We start from the raw sequence: 17673 nt of genomic DNA, 5'->3' as shown, positions 1-17673 counted from the left end.
TACCCATTGGCCATAGATTACAAATACCTCTTTGTAAAGTATTGATCAACTTGTATTATTCCTTCTCTTTAATTATTAATTAATCTGATCTTCTCCCTCCTAACCAAAGCTCGATATCTATCAACTTCAATCATAAAAAAAAAATTTACGTAATTATTATTATGAAATAAAGGGAGTTATTTGAATTAATTTCGATTCATATTACTTTATTATCAATTACTAAATAGGTCATTAGATTATTAGTTTATGAAAGTGTGTACAAGATTAATCATGAGTAATTATGATAGAAGATTATCTGGGAAGAATTGTTAAGGTTAAATAGTCATCTGGCAACATTCATCTGGGAGAAACAATTGATGACATTATACGTATATAATAATATTAGTGCATGGGAGGCTCACATGCGGCTAGAGGACACTTGTCCATTATAAAAGAGCATTATGAGATGGTGGGACACATGTTCAAAGGAGAGGAAAAGAATGTAATAGAAAATAAAGGAAAATTCAATAGAATAATAGGAGGATTGACACAGTGATATGCAGAGAATTTTGGGGATCAGTAAAGTATCAAAGAAATGTTTTACGGGCACAATCATAAGCTATAAATACATATCAAGGAGCACATAAATGAGGTAACTAGTTTCTACTATTAAGAGAGAAACAAAAAGAATTCAAAGTAATTTATTACTAAAGAGTTATTATGACTAAATTTGAAGGACCCACACTGATTTTCAGAAGGATATTAATACTATTGTGTTAAATCTAAAGCGAGAATAATTATCTTGATTGATACTTAGTATAGCAAACATTCAGAATCAAATACAAAAGACCTCACGTCTAAATAAGTCCTAAGTAATAATCCATCTGGCAGCCATAATGCTCCTGGAAGGACCTATTAGGCAAACCTGTTTTATATTGATACTGACTTGGGCATCGAGTGGATTCGCGGAAAAACATTTCGGATCCAGCTAACCCCTTGTTGCTTTTTGTAGGAATTATTAACTTCTCAGACAAGATTGCAAAGACAAGTCTCCACCAGCATTTAAGCTTCTTACCAATCACTGATCAAGAGCTTAAATCTTTTTGATTAATTATTCTGCAAAACTGATACAGGAACATAAAGTTATTAACAGTATAAATAATAATAGAAATACAGTTCATCCTCTAAGCGGTCAAATATTGATTGTTTAGAATTTCTCTCTAGTTCTATGAGAGATTAGCTACCTTTATTACCTTGAATTCTTTTAAATAATTGTGTGTCATTACTCTTTTAATTTCTCATTCAAAGTATGTTTGTTTTGTATCTCTTTTAGAGTGATTCAAGATGATTGTAATATTGAAAATTCAAGAATCGTTAATAGTTATCAAGTCAAAACTCAAAAAATTAAATTTTATTTATTTATATAACAGACGACGTAGTATTGGGCTTGATATAAAATCATAATTGTTGGGTGGTTTGTTAGATACTCAAAGTTATGGGCCATAAATTTAACTAATACTTCAAAAAATAGTAACTAATAGAAGTTACTCTTGTTAAAAATCGTCTCACGGTAAGACAATTAAAAAAATAAGTACATAATCTCCTAATTCATGTTAATTTATGTATAAACATGTTTATAGTTAGACGGTCTCAAGAAAAAAAATTAATGGTGGTGATAATTGAAATTTAAGAAAATAAAAAATAAGCAAAAGGGGTTTGGGAAGAAAGAATGCTAAAAGAGATTTGGGGTCTCATGTTTTTCTCATTTTGATTCCACTCTTAAATTAAGAGTATTTTTGGGAGGGAATTTCTCAAATTGATTAGATTCATCACCCTTCATTCTTAAATCATTCACTATAATCACCTGACATCACCATCCTTTCATCATCACACGGTACCCTCACCCACCACCTACTTCCCTTCTTCATCTCTCTTTGATTTTTAATTTGGGGTTTTGGTATAGCCTGGGGCATCGTCATCATTTACGTCATCATTTTGCATCATCATCAAACATTTGACCTTAAAGCCTTATTAATTCAGCATATTTTGTAGATCTCTTTAATTTTACAAATTCTATGTTATGTGAGCAAGAAAAGTGTTTATTCGGGTCATTGAGTTAATTTCGGCTAAGTGTTTTAGGTTGGTTTGAAATTGAGTTTTCCGTATTTATTATTTTTTGCGTAATCGAAAAAATTTATGAAGTAGGGTAAAATCAGAATCAGTTACATGATCGAGTAAATTTCAAATTATCGAGTTTGTTAAAAACACCACTTTATTCATAGCCAATTGGTGGCCGATAGGCTTCACCATTTTGTCCTGAAAATCTCTCCGACCAAAGCAATTGGTAATAAAAAGAATAGCTTATCTAATTACATTTCAAATTTCACATCTTTAAGCATTTTAATATATTTTACATCGTTAGCCAAACTCTATGATATGTCTCCTAAAACACGAATATGCAAACTATGGTGATAACTACTCTTATTTGTCTCTTTAAATTTAATACGACAAACAACAAACAAAGTGATAGTTTCCGGAAAATGATGCAACAATATCAAAAGTTTTGATAGGACTCGAAATTCTCTGTATTCTAATGGTTGACTTTATTTGTTCCTCAATCGCTTTGATATTGCAATTGATAAATTTGTTAATCAGCTTGTACACAACAAGATCTCTATATAAGCAGAATTAATTATCTATAATATAAATTCGATCTTAAAATCAATTGGTTATAGAAAGAGTGACTCATCAAATTTATATGTTAGTTAATCTCCCTCTAATTGTTCGATATGAAATCATGGGTTATTTTTTCCAACAGCAACATCGATCGATATAACACAAGTATACTAAAAAATAAGGATAAGTAAATTATATGTGTATAATAAATACGAGATAAAATAAGAGAAGATTTAGAATAAAAATTAAAGAAAAATAGTGGAGACGCTAGCCAAATTGAAAATATGATAAACCAAAATAGAAAAATGTACTAATTTCAAAGGGATTGAGGAAAACTAAATCTGAGAGTCCTTAATTAACTTTGAAGTACATAATCATGAATTAGCTGAAATAGTTTTTCTTAGTATCCTTATGACAGGATTCGGTTATCAGCATTTAAAAAAGGATAAATTTATTTATTTGTCAATGGAATTTAAAACCGTTTTAAATAAAATTAAAGCAATTTTCTTACATTCCATTGATATAAATTTATTTTATTTAATTTTTAATACTTTCACTTTATTATTATTTAGTTATATTCAGTTAAGGCTTGTTGTTTCCAACTTATTTTTTATTTAATATAGTTTTTCTTTTTGAAGATTAATTTAATATAGTTAAGCTACATTCAATTTCCTTCGGTCCAAGTTCACTTCAATCAAAAAAATTAATAACATTTCAATCGACAAAAATATTTCACTTGTTCAATAAGGTAGAGTTATCAAATTGATCAGATTAATTAAAATTTAGTATATTATGATCTGATTAACTGAATTTGAGTATGATATAATCCGATTTAAAATAACATATATTTCCTCCGTTCCAAAATACTTGCGCCAAACATACATTTGCGCAATCCGATGTGTTTGTAGGATCGTTTATATCTAGAGTTATACATAACTAAAAATTATAAAAATTTGATATTAAGAAAATATGCAACGCGATGAATAAAACAAGATCCCATATGACTTTATTTTCTCGTATAATTGCCGAAATATGCAAATTACCATAGAATGATAAATAGTGCAAAAGTTAGTTTGATACCAATAATATAAAACGGATAATGTATTATAAAAATCAAATCAAATTATCAAATATTCACATATACTTAAAAACCAAAATTAACTTAATTAGAGTAATACCCATTTGTTCGAGACTTGCTCGAGCATTAGAATAGACCTTAGACATTGTATGTGCTGGAAAATGACCCTTAGTCCCAAGACCCTGAAAGAGGAGAAACCTCAATCACCAACATGAATGAAGGACAGGACGAAACAACCAGGACCCCTTCAGGACGACTTAGTTCCTTGGAGGACTAAACTTACTCCTCAACTAAGATTCTGAACAATATGACTCACAGAAGCAGCATGGTCATATCAAAAAGACCCTGACAGAGAAAAAAGAACATAAATACCTGCAGGATGGTTGATCCTGCAAAATAGTGGCAACGAAAACGATGATGTGGCAGGAGACAACTGCAGTTATGCGCATAAAAGCTGTCAATACTTGTATAAGGCAAGACACCACACCTACCTGGTACCCTACCCATATAGGTGTACTAAAAGACAAGGAGGGGGGACCATGGTGTAAGGCACAATCTCAAACCACCAAGCGCCACGTAGGCTTACAAAATATTCTATTTCTCTCTTCACCAATCTCGAAAAGGATTTCATTTAAGATAAAAGCCTAAAATGCCATTAGGGTTTTGGAAGACCTCTCCTAAGGCTCATCACCACTATAAATATACGATGTCATGCATCACCAAAGATAACATAAGTTTTGACACTCAAATTCGAGCATTACTCTCTCATAAAAAGAAAGCTAAAAATTTCATACAAGTTTTACCAGCAATTCTTTCATAACCCTTATTGACTTAATCATTGGAGGTGGACCCCTCTCCGGCCTTCGTTTGCTACCTCGTGCAAGAATACGAAGTAAAACAGTCGGAAAAGCAAGTCAGACCTCCCCAGTAATTCATATCTATTGTAAATCTTAAAGGCATTCTCTTCAACTTTCAGAAAATATTAATTGTTCTCTTCATAGCCCAAAAAGACACAACACAATCACGACAGGTAACCAATTGGATGTGCTGTAGTTTGTGAGACTTTTCATCATCACCCTTTGAAGTTTCAACATTGTTAGTAACCTTCAAAATTCAGATAATTTGAAAACCGAAAAATACACCCTAATCAAACCAATCGAAGTCGGAAATCGGAATCCTCCCAATCAGACAAATCAAATGAATCCATTTTATCAATTAATATTTTAAGCTATTACGCCAACTAATATCTTCTGTAGAAATATAAAACAAAAAGTGTTCTTTATTCAGGAAAGAGAAGTTTCAACCGATTATTTGTAGTGGGCAGATTCAAATCTGTAGGAACAGCTTTGTTAGATTGCAAAACTCCCAAATTCTTGTTGAATTTCAACTTGGGTATGTCTTCAAATCTCTGTCTTTTCGATTTTTTTCTTTTGATTTTCTAAAATTAATATCTTCCCTACTCCCTAATTATGGAAATAAATATAAATCAACATTCTGATTGATTAACTTGATCCCTTTCTTTTTTGGGCGTTTAGAAAGAGTTGAAATTTGGTTTTTGAAGAAGGTTTAGATGGCAAGAATAAAGCCACAAGCTTTGTTGCAGCAAAGCAAGAAGAAGAAGGCACCAAGTAGGATCAGTCTTACAACCATACTTTTATTCAGCTTGGTTGTTTTCATTGTTGTTTTCTTCATTTGCTCTGCTTACAAACATTTTTCACACAGGTGGGTAACTTTTGCGTTCAATTTGTTAATTTAATTTGGAGAAATTTATGATATTTTTGTTTTGGAAAGTAGTTTATGGACTTTCAGATCAAAAAAAATGATAGGAACTTGATTTGGGTTTGGGTGAATAGGTTTGAGTGAATTTGGTGAATAATTGGGAACAAAAACCCCCAATGCCATTTGGGCTCCCAAGTCTTAGCCAGGATCATTTGATGTGTTTCATTTTTTTTGTTATTGCCTCAATTTGATTGCTAAAAGAGTAGCTTTTATTTTATTTGGCTTTATATTAGTGCACTATTTTGGATGAGAAATTTTATTTGAGTTTGGAAGGGGTATAGAATTTGCTTTATGTGTTGAATGACTATTGTCTGATTGTGGCTGCATTTTGGAATCTTTCTGCTAAATGTAATTTGTAGCTGAAAATGTGAGGGTTTTCTCAGTGATTCCCTCTTGACTGTAGGAGCTTTCAGCTTGAAATTTGTATTTTCCTAAACACATTTTGATCAGGATTGCTTGCATTGCTGATATGGGCTCTAGACTAGTTGATATTTGAAGTGGGCTAAGCTGGGAGAGAGCCAATATGTTTGTTGTTGGACAATATTTGATCTAATTATAGCCGAATTTTGCTTGATTTGCATTTCTTAGAACAGTTTTTGAGAATAATATGGGTTTCTGTTGCCTGTGCCCTATAGGACAACCTATGTTACTTATATATCTTCATTGTACTCGAAATACCTTTGTGTGATTCGCGACCCTTGACATGGGCATGGATTATGGAAAGTTGACATTGACACTTTATTTAGATCAAAACATGGGAAATTTTCTTGAGTGACATAGCATTAAGCAACTTGATTTTTGTTGGGCAATCCGTTTTCATCTTTTTGGTATGTCTAGTGTACATGCTTGAGCTTCATGAGCACTTGGAATCTGGAGGAGAAGGGGTTGTTTCTATATTAATTCTTTTTGTAATTTACTGCATCAGTTTAAGTTTCAGAGTTCAGGATTATTATGAGGATAGAGCCTATTTTGAGGAACGTTTCTTGTTAGTAGACAATATTTTTTTTGGTTTCCGATTTCTGCAGGTCAGTGAATACAGAGGAGCAGATTCGTTTTGGAGGTCGTAAGGTAAAAATGTTGGTATTAGTTTGAAAATTTTCAATGCTGTTTACCTAAATGTTATTGATCATTGTCTTCCAGCTCTTGTTGATAAAGCAAGCCATCAGTTAATTGATGACTCATGGCAATTGCATTTTTTACTAGCTCGATTTCTTATGATCTTGTATCTTGTGCATCAGGGTCTTAGTGATCCAAAGAATGTTGAAGTTCCGAAATATGTGGTATGTACACTTTTTTTTGTTATAACTATCTCTTCTGGAATCAGTTCTCTGCTGTCACAACTCTAAATATAAAAATATAACAGTAATTTTTCCCCCAAAATGTGCAAAAGTTGGGCCTTTACACTTTGTTTGGGTAGAAGGAATTAGAAGGAAAGAGGGATTAGAATGATACAATTTTCTTTGTTTGGAAATGGATAACAAATTTGGAGGGGAGATTTGAAAAGAAGGTTTTTAAAGGGATTAATTCCCTTAATTTTGTTAAGACAAAATCTCTACAAATGAAAGATTTGGGAAAATGGATTTTCTCTTCCTTTCCGTTCTTTTCCCTCTTAAACAAAGGGAAAATATTCTTATCATTACCTCCCTTCTCGTTCCCTTCTTTTTGTTTCTCTCCAAATTTTTTATCCAAACATATTGTTAATATACTCTCACACTATGTTTGGATAGGAGGAACCAAGGTTGGGGAATAGAGGGATTGCATTTCGCTCATTTGGATATCAATAGGCAAAAGGGAGGGGAGGGAAGGAAGGGAATTGGAAAGAAGACCTTTACTTTTTTAACAAAACAAATCCTTTCAACATTGTAAAGATTTGGAAGTAAAACTCACAAATCTCTCCTACCCTTTCCTTCCTTCCAAACATCTTATCCTAACATGACACTAACAAGTTTAAGTATTGACATTGGGAAACTTAACCATAAGCCATTACTATTGAAAGTTTACACCTTTTCCTGATATCCTTAAAACATGTGTGTTAGATGGTAAGAGTACCTTTCAATTCTTGTGATTTTGCCGGCCCTTGAAATTCTCAACCTTATTATGTTTAGCCTCATAAAACTATATTTCCCCTTTCAATAGCTATATCTCAACTTGTCGTATGCCAGATCATCCGTACTTCAAAAGGCACAATCGGTGTGGAGCTATTCAAGGATGGATCTCCTGGAATTGTTGATGAATTTATTGAGTTGTGGTGAGTACATAACTTTTCATTCTTATGTTGGATCCCTTATTTAAGTGACTCCATGCGATGATATGCATATGATAGCAACTAAGTTCTTTAAGACTGAGGTTCTTGTTTCAATTGTTCTGATGATTCAAATCGTCGTTTTTCTAATGTTTTATCAGCTTTTGGAGTAATGCTGGTATGAATGTAGATCAATAAGTAAATGAATTTCTTTTGCAGTCAGAAAGGGCATTTCAAAGGGATGCAATTCCACCGTGTGATAAAGCACTACGTGATACAGGCAGGGGATGTCCACAGTATTGGACCGGCTGAAGAATGGACTCTCAAGGGGAAGCACTACACCAATCTTGATAGAAGGTCAATAGCTTAGAAGTTTAGTGTTCTTTGCATTTTTTTCGGTTGCACAAATATTGATGATACCATTGTTCTGCAGTGTAAAGCATGAGGCTTTTATGCTTGGAACTTCTAAGGCAAAGCACGACAATAAAGGATTTGAGCTATATATAACAACTGCACCTATTCCCGATCTTAACGAGAAGATTACTGTTTTTGGAAGAGTTATCAAGGGAGAGGAGGTCGTTCAGGTAAAAAACGCTGCCTTCATTTTTGCAGTGCATTTACTTGACGCAAATCCAATTGTTTTTTTTTGTACATTGTCACATTCCTCTAGTCCTATCTTTGAAGGGAGTACGATATGAAATGTCCGTCACCTTCCCTCAACCAAATCCCGTTTTCGAGCGGGATATTGGGTTGATGATAATAATGATGATGTTTTTGCTAGCTAATGAAAATTGGTAATGGATTTCGACTATCTTTAGGAAATCGAGGAGGTGGATACCGATGATCATTACGTCCCAAAGTCAGCCATTGGCATCATGGATGTGACCCTTGAACATAAGCTATAAACAAAGCTCTACTAAAGTGCAGAAATTCCATCTGAGGTACTAATAGCAGAGTTTACAAAATGCTAATACTGTGTACTTCTTATACATCAATCAGTCGAATCGGTATGTTTGAGGAATTATAGCCTGTTGTAACTTGTATATTCTTTTCCAGCTTCGCTAAAGCCTACTGAAGTTTCTCCGACACCTTGCAAAGGAAGTCAAAACAGCGCAAAATGGGGAAACTAATGACATAGTCCTTGATTTTGTTTTCTTTACTTGCAGCCTGCAGCGAAATCGTTGTAGTATTAGGATTTTTCTGTGCCGGTTTCTTGCCCTAATCCGAAACTTAGTCAACTTAACGTTTTTGTTAAGAGTTATTGCAGCGATGGAAGTTTTCCCTATTGTAATTCACTTCTATATGCTTTTCAAGAGCAACATTCCGTTCTTGCGTCTCGTTTGATTAAGATTGTCAAGTATATCGGTGTTGATTTGTGAGAACTTTCATCTTCTTCGATGTACATCACTTGAGAAACTATGGAAATGTATTATGCGGCATAATGTGTTATTTTATAAAGCGTATGGTGAAGTTTTATGCGAACTATTTTTGTTTTTACTTGGTTACGTTCAGTATATGTAAGTTGTGCATGTTAAGCTCTTTGTCTTGGGCTAACTAGAATCATGTGACTCGAATTTTGACATCATAAGAGGAGATGTTATGAGTTGTGACTTTTGAGTATTGAAATCAAGAACAAGATCTGCTTGTTTTTTGAGTTATTTATGTTTGACCTAGACTTGTATACTCGTGTGCAATATGGATTTTGCTATTATGTTTTGACTTTGAATGGAATTCTTATAGAATACGTCAAAATTAATAGATTTTTGTTTAATTCACAATTTTGACGTTAATTCACCAATTTAATGTTTAATTCACCGTTTAATTTATTAACGCCCATAAATGTTGTAATAATTTTGTTTTCATTCAAATTGTTGGCATTATAAAGTTCAAAAGGTAAGTAGCCAAACAATAAAATACATATTTACTTCAAGCAAAATTAGAAATAATTATAATAATAAAAGCAAGTATTTTCCTGCTAAAAAAAATTTGCTATAAAAAAGTTACCTATTTATTTATCTTTTTCTTTACAATTTATGTAAAAAAAAAAAGTGTAAACGAATATTACAAAAAGCTAATGATTGAGGCCGTTAACAAATAGGAAGATGACAAGTAGGATTTGGTGTTAATGGAGATGATGGGGAACCAGTGTTCATAATCTCTAACAAAACCTTAGCCTTTTATTCTATCCATTTGTACATCATTTTATTATTATTAGAATTATCTCTAATTTTGTTTGAAGTAAATATGTATTAGTAGCAGCAGGGTGTCCAATTTCTGGCACTGTGGTGCAGTGGGGCTGTACGTGGGTGGGTTCGGTTGTCTAATGGGGGAGGGTGGATGGCGGTGGTAGGGGTGGCAGGGGGGAGGGGGGATGGAGATGGCAGGGGAAGGGAGGGTTTGAATAGAGAGATTAATTAAGTTAAATATTAGATTAGGAATTTATTTTTATTTTTTATTTTTAATAAGGTTATATCAGTAAATTTAAGTAGTTTTTTTTGGGTAAAATGGTTATGTTTAATTAATAGTGCAAAATTGGTCGCTATTTTATACTCCTTCCTATTTATCCTTCCTATTTATCTTAGGTGTCTCATTTACTTTTGAGACACTATTTATTTATCACTCTTAAATTGCATTTTATTATTAATCTATAAGTTAAAAATACAGTCATGTGAGATCTTATTTGATTTGTTTTGATGTAAAGATTATTAATATCAACTTTTTATAATTTTTAATGATACATAACTCGATATATTAAGAATTGAATAAGTGCATTGGATAGAATGTATAAAGTAAATGGAACATTTAATATGAATAGGAAGGAGTTAATTTTAAAAAACTCAAGGCTACTAATGATAAACCGTAAAAGTTGAGGTCTAGCAATGATAAAAAACCCTTTTTTTAATTTAGGTTGGAGATAGTTGAGTTTTAGACTCTTTTTGGTGGTAATTAAGTATTAGTAGAAATTGATGATATTGTTTATACAAGGACTTAGAATAATCAAAAACTGTGGCAAATTTGACCAACTCAAACTTCCTTTTTGCTTTCACTAGTCACACCTGTTTTTGGTTGTTAGTGTAGAAGTTCAATTTTTCTACTACAACAGATCAATAGTCTTATGATAACCATCAGCAATGACACTCTGTTTCATGACATGTAAGTCTTTGCGATGAGTAAAAAGTAGGAAAATCAAAGTACTAAGGATGAGAATATTGACAGTATTCACATTTTTAGCTATTCATCCAATATTGGGGAACCACATTGAAGTTCATTTCATATGTTATCGGGCTGTCAAACATGTAGTAGTAACATAGTTTGTAGAAGCTGTTTGTTCTGAGGTCGGAGATGACTCTGTATTAGAATGTATCTGTCGTTGACTGAATCTTGGTTGTTTAGGATCAGGAAGATCCATTATATCTCTTACGAGCATGGAGATGACTGTTGAGACATTTGGCCTATCTTTGGCGAATTCTTGCACACACAACAGCCCTACTTGCATGCATCTAACAATATCAGCTTGAAGGTGTACAGCGGAAATTGATGGATCGATCAGTGAAACAACGTTGTTTTCGTTCCATAATTTCCAAGCCTGTAAATGATCATTTCAGAAATCAGAATGAAGTTACTGAGAAACCTGTTGTAGGTTTAACTAGAAGTTAAAAGCTCAAATCTAAGATTAACTTACATAGCCTAAGAGACTCAGGGAGTCTTCGTGATGCCAGAAATTGTTGTTCTTTTTTCCGGTTACCATCTCAATCAGTAGTGTCCCTAAGCTGAAAACGTCTGATTTTTCAGAGAAGTGTCCTTCCATTGCATATTCTGGAGACATGTAGCCACTGTTTACATGTCATAACATAATGCTGTCAATTTAATCAAAAAAACATAACTTTTGATCTGATTTGGTCTATCTGAAAGTAAAGATGCAGGGTACTTACTATGTTCCGACAACTCTTTGAGTACTAGCTTGATCCTTATTACCCCCAAAAATTCTAGCCATGCCGAAGTCTGAAATTTTTGGATTGTGGTCTTTATCCAGCAAAATATTACTTGGTTTAAGGTCTCTATGGATAATCTTTAACCTCGAGTCCCTGTGAAGGTAAAGCAGGCCTCGGCACACCCCTTCAATGATGTTAAAGCGTTTCTGCCAGTCTAAGTGTTCACCCTTTTCTGGATCTGCTCAAGGAGTAGGAAAGCATAAGATAAAATGAAGGTGAAGTCTCAATAGTTATTTGAAGATAAGGTGGTGTAAAATAGATTAGATATTAACCAAAAAGGAAGGCATCCAAGCTTTTATTTGGCATGTATTCATATATCAGCATCTTCTCTTCCCCTTCAATACAACATCCCAATAGCTTGACGAGATTCCGGTGTTGAAGCTTCGAAATCAGTGCAACTTCATTCATAAATTCTTCAATGCCCTGCCCTGATGCTCTTGATAGCCTTTTTACTGCTATTTCTTTTCCGTCTTCCAGTATTCCCTGTGATAACAAGACCTCTTCATCTATTAACATAAATTAGCTCCATTAAGGTTGGACTATTAATAATTCTCCAAAAAACTCCTTACCTTGTATACTTGACCAAATCCACCTCTCCCGAGTAAATTCCTCTCATGGAAGCCGTCTGTTGCTTCGTCCAGTTTTTCGAATTTCAGCATTTCCAATTCATCAATCATAGCTTGGTTTTTGTCTCCAAACGCAAAGGGTTGTGTTGCTTTTTTCTTTACAGTGTTCATGAACGATAAAGATGGCAATAGACTTTTTGACCGAGATCTTCTCCACAAAAACCATACAATGGCAGCAATTACTGCTGTTCCTAAAATTACAGTGAGTTCAATGATTGTCCTGTTTTTTTTAAAGTTACCTGAAAACTAGAAGAAACTAGTCATTATGCATATTAAAATCAAATAACATTCTGGTATATAAATCCTAAACCTGTTAAGCAGTGCCAGCTGATGTGGGAATGTTGCCATACCTAGCTCTGATTGTGCAAGCCGGAGGTAGAGATCGATCCCTGTAGGGGAAAGGTCTGCAACGTCGATCAAGTTCCGACTCCACCTCAAACAAGTGAGTTGAGTATCATATGCATAAGCCAAACAGGAGCAGTTTGTTAAACATGTGTTTCTGCACTGATCTATACCCAGACCCGTATATAACTCAGCATTGTCCGGCACTTTCATCATCTGCAACCTCAGAAATCCGTCTTGTTTGCTACTCCCTGTAACATTGCATTGCAGTTGCTTTCTTCTTACACACCCACTTGTCCAATTTCCTCTCCTCCATTCCTCCTTGTTTTTAGGTTCAAAACCTTTTAAACAGCTGCAAATTGGCGGATTATTAGGACTGCAGCTGCCAAATTCTCCACATTTTCCATATATATCACAGTCATTATCTGGTGCCTTCCATAAGAGCCCCCAATTCTTATTTCTATCATCCCACCATGTTTGAGTCATTGTTCCTTGATAATTCAATGCATAATGTGACATTGAAGTCTCATTTGCACCAGCAAATACCACAGAAAGCATCCCTCCTGCCCCTTCCTGTGAGAATGACCCAGTATTCACCAAGATGTTACCATTTCCAGTGTTGTGGTACCTCGTCCCAATGAAAATGTTACCATTCCAAGGACCACTTCGCCAGTGTAACTGATCTCCATCCCTTATTAACACCTGGAACAGACCTAAAGAACTAGTACCTATAGAGAATCTTCCGTCTGAGGGATCAGATGAGCTATTCCAAGCACGTGGACCAGACTTCGAACTAAAATTCTGGGTGAAAACGAATCTCATATTTGGTAAAATTGTGTCTGTAGGGTGCTCAAAACTCTGCCAAATATTTGTATCATTTCCAGGATCATCTTTGGATGTGGAACCTTGAACAACAAGGTTTCCGGAATCCAAAAGCTGAGCTGCAACAGAGAGATACGCAGCAGGATATGTGACATTAGATGACCATAGTGTCTCATTCCTTGCATTTGAGACTTTAAGATTCCCATCAGCTGATAATGAAAGCAATCCACCAGAATCTAAGAGAGGATTATTCCTGTTAGCTACCCATACGACGTCCATGACAGTAGGGTGATTGTACCAGATTCCGACATAGCGATTTTTCGAGTTAGGAGGGCTGAAAAATCCTAGTTTAAATAGGCTATTATTGGAAACTATTGCTTCAGGGTCTTTTAGGAAATGTGTTGGTGTTATGCTGTTTATTGCTAGACAGAATTGGGAACCAAGTTGAAATATGAAAATGCAAAGAATAAAGGCATAAACTGGAACCATTTTTATTGAATTTGATTGCCTGATAATTGTCATAAAGCTTTGATCATGGCTGATTGTTTCAATGCGAATTACATTAATAATAGTGAAGTGAAACATACGGTCAAACACAGTTATGTTAGGTGAGCGTTGACCTGAAAGTCAATTGAGAGTTGACTCTTGCTTTAATAAATTAAGCATTACGAGGAGCGTAATGTTTACTCCGTAGAAAAAATGGACACACAGACTCATTGATTGAGTCATGATGGCTACCTCCGTCCCATGTAGATTGCCATGTTTTCTTTTCTGGTATATCCCAAAAACATTGTAACGTTTCAAATATGGTATATGAGACCACCACTTTTCTCTCACAAAAACTAAATTTTGGTTCTACTTATTTTCTTTCTCATCAATTCTACTCTCACAAACCTTAAAATAGTAAAATTTTTGCCATTTTGGAAACTCAATGGGACAAAGGGAGTAATGACTATGAACTAATAGCACTAACTAATGAATGTTTAATTTAACTCTTTCGTTTGTGTGTTTGTTAGTTGTCGTTGTGGTTGATGATGATGTAGTTACAAGAGATCATTCATATGTTACTGTGTATCATCACTTTGATTATATTGATACAACCAGAGACTGTTAATTGAAGAATGTTAGTGTGTAAGATTTTTAAAAAGTACATGATCATTGCATTAATTTTTTTGGTTACAGTTAGAGTCACAAATCCAGATTCATGTTACCAAAAGTTTCATTAAAAGGCTGATGTTATTGTTAGGGTTTTGCTCATTACTTTAATTTTGCTAGAATGGATGTATATCTGTTGAAATGAATCTATTAAGACAGAAATGAGCTTTACATCTATATAGGCACAAAAAATCCATCAGCCAAGAGCTTTTATTATTCATAAAATTTCTCGAATTAATATAGTCAATATAGGAGACATCAGAAAATGAGTACGAATCTAACTTAATACTTGGAATATATTCCTATCAAAGGATGAAAACATTCACATTTTTGGTTATTCATCCAATACGAAGGAAAACGATGAAGTTCATTCTATGTTTGATAAAGAGATACACTACCAAGCTGTCAAAGTAGTAATAGTAACATAAGCTATAAACAAAGCTCTACTAAAGTGCAGAAATTCCATCTGAGGTACTAATAGCAGAGTTTACAAAATGCTAATACTGTGTACTTCTTATACATCAATCAGTCGAATCGGTATGTTCGAGGAATTATAGCCTGTTGTAACTTGTATATTCTTTTCCAGCTTCGCTAAAGCCTACTGAAGTTTCTCCGACACCTTGCAAAGGAAGTCAAAACAGCGCAAAATGGGGAAACTAATGACATAGTCCTTGATTTTGTTTTCTTTACTTGCAGCCTGCAGCGAAATCGTTGTAGTATTAGGATTTTTCTGTGCCGGTTTCTTGCCCTAATCCGAAACTTAGTCAACTTAACGTTTTGTTAAGAGTTATTGCAGCGATGGAAGTTTTCCCTATTGTAATTCACTTCTATGTGCTTTTCAAGAGCAACATTCCGTTCTTGCGTCTCGTTTGATTAAGATTGTCAAGTATATCGGTGTTGATTTGTGAGAACTTTCATCTTCTTCGATGTACATCACTTGAGAAATTATGGAAATGTATTATGCGGCATAATGTGTTATTTTATAAAGCGTATGGTGAAGTTTTATGCGAACTATTTTTGGTTTTACTTGGTTTCGTTCAGTATATATGTAAGTTGTGCATGTTAAGCTCTTTGTCTTGGGCTAACTAGAACCATGTGAGATGTTATGAGTTGTGACTTTTAAGTATTGAAACCAAGAACAAGATCTGCTTGTTTTTTGAGTTGTTTATGTTTGACATTTTTAGAGAGCAAAATCGGTGCATCTAGACTTGTATACTCATGTGCAATATGGATTTTGCTATTATGTTTTGACTTTGAACGGAATTCTAATAGAATACGTCAAAATTCAAAATTAATAGATTTTGTTTTTTATGTATAAGTATAACAACACAAAAGTTTTTGCCCTTTTAATGTCGTTGCTTTTTTAACGAAATTATAAAAATGCTTATAAATTTATTTTTTCTATAAATAGCCTTATAACACTCTACAATACTTCTCTCTACAAATCATAAAAACGTTTGAAATTTGTGGATTAAAGCTAAGGAACAAGAAATACATAAACGATAATTTGAACAATATTCTAATCGAATATTTGTCTTATATAAAAAAGGAGCATAAAAAAAATAGATTCAATCGCATAAAACGCGCGATCAAACTATTCAGTACAGTCGCATAAAAAAAATTTATTTTTTCTCTCGATAAATTTACGAATGAAAGTTCAACTAAAAATTCGAAATTGATGCTTACAAATCATGTGGGGGATTAAATTTATCATTCATATTACTTCAATTATTTCAATTTTTAATTGTAATTGAGCGTTTTTTTTATTTTTTTAAAGAATTGGCAAAATAAAAGTTTGAAATAAATTAAGAATGGAACTAAAAGTTTGACTACCCATTTTTCTGAAAATATTTATTTTACTTTGCAATTCCAAAATAAAAAAAAAATTTCACATGGTAACATTCAATTTTCATGAAATGCCAGTGGTAGCACTTTTTTAAGAAAATTTCACATGGTAGGCGGTAGCATCCAGTTTATGCACAAACTAATTGTCGTAGCATTTTCCGTTAAATTCTTATTAAATTCCGTTTAATTCATCATTTTGTAAGTTTTTTCCACATGGTAGCATCCAGTTTTTGTTTAATTCACAATTTTAACGTTTAATTCACCAATTTAATATTTAACTTACTGTTTAATTTATTAACGCCCATAAATGTTGTAATAATTTTGTTTTCATTCAAATTGTTGATATTATAAAGTTCAAAAGGTAACTAGCCAAGCGCTAATACTAATACATATTTACTTCAAGCAAAATTAGAAATAATTCTAATAATAAAAGCAAGTATTTTACCGCTAAAAAAGATTTGCTACAAAAAAATTACCTATTTATTTATCTTTTCTTTACAATTTATGAAAAAAAAAATGTGTAAACTAATATTACAAAAAGCTAATGATTAACGTCGTTAACAAATAGAAAGATGACAAGTAGGATTTGGTGTTGATGGAGATGATGGGGAACCAGTGTTCATAATCTCTAACAAAATCTTAGCCTTTTGTTGTATCCACTTGTGCATCATTTTATTATTATTAGAATTATCTCTAATTTTGTTTGAAGTAAATATGTATTAGTATTAGTGCTTGGCTACTTACCTTTTGAACTTTATAATGCCAACAATTTGAATGAAAACAAAATTATTACAATATTTATTGGCGTTAATAAATTAAACGGTGAATTAAACATTAAATTGGTGAATTAAACGTTAAAATTGTGAATTAAACAAAAACTGGATGCTACCATGTGGAAATAACTTACAAAATGATGAATTAAACGGAATTTAATAAGAACTTAAAGAAAAATGCTATGTCAATTAGCTTGTGCATAAACTAGATGCTACCACGTGGAATTTTCTTAAAAAATGCTACCGTTGACATTTTATGAAAATTGGATGTTACCATGTTTAATTTTCCAATAAAAAAACCTTGTAGGCCCCACTCCTTTAATGTACTACGCTCCATACTTTCCCTCATTTACAAGTCTGTTCC

General features: G+C 33.2%; 2 protein-coding genes across 4 annotated transcripts; one reads left to right on the top strand and one right to left on the bottom strand.

The window, feature by feature from the left end:
• The first annotated feature begins 4743 nt into the window (after positions 1-4743).
• Positions 4744-9236, top strand: LOC130798161 (peptidyl-prolyl cis-trans isomerase CYP21-4-like). Its single transcript, XM_057661044.1, has 9 exons — positions 4744-5125; positions 5269-5455; positions 6538-6580; positions 6751-6792; positions 7675-7760; positions 7974-8111; positions 8188-8338; positions 8573-8695; positions 8811-9236. The coding sequence occupies exons 2-8, from the start codon at positions 5304-5306 to the stop codon at positions 8657-8659; spliced, it is 699 nt and encodes a 232-aa protein (XP_057517027.1). The 5' UTR covers positions 4744-5125; positions 5269-5303; the 3' UTR covers positions 8660-8695; positions 8811-9236.
• Positions 9237-10551: 1315 nt separating this feature from the next.
• On the bottom strand, positions 10552-14078 carry LOC130798361 (G-type lectin S-receptor-like serine/threonine-protein kinase SD1-13). Of its 3 annotated transcripts, none has more exons than XM_057661302.1 (6): positions 12723-14078; positions 12316-12563; positions 12019-12229; positions 11687-11924; positions 11437-11587; positions 10552-11340 (listed from the first exon to the last, which is right to left on the bottom strand). In XM_057661302.1, exons 1-6 carry the CDS (start codon positions 14056-14058, stop codon positions 11032-11034), a joined length of 2493 nt encoding a protein of 830 aa, XP_057517285.1. In that variant the 5' UTR covers positions 14059-14078; the 3' UTR covers positions 10552-11031. The 3 variants fall into 3 exon arrangements, with proteins under 3 accessions (XP_057517285.1, XP_057517284.1, XP_057517286.1); XM_057661301.1 differs by having other exon boundaries at positions 10553-11340; positions 12316-12611; XM_057661303.1 differs by lacking the exon at positions 10552-11340 and having other exon boundaries at positions 11444-11570; positions 12316-12611.
• Between the last annotated feature and the right edge of the window lie 3595 nt (positions 14079-17673).

This window comes from Amaranthus tricolor, chromosome 13 (genome assembly GCF_026212465.1).
Source record: "Amaranthus tricolor cultivar Red isolate AtriRed21 chromosome 13, ASM2621246v1, whole genome shotgun sequence".
Taxonomy (NCBI): Eukaryota; Viridiplantae; Streptophyta; class Magnoliopsida; order Caryophyllales; family Amaranthaceae; genus Amaranthus; species Amaranthus tricolor.
Note: the sequence above shows the minus strand (reverse complement) of the source record. Positions and strands in the feature narration are given on the sequence as shown.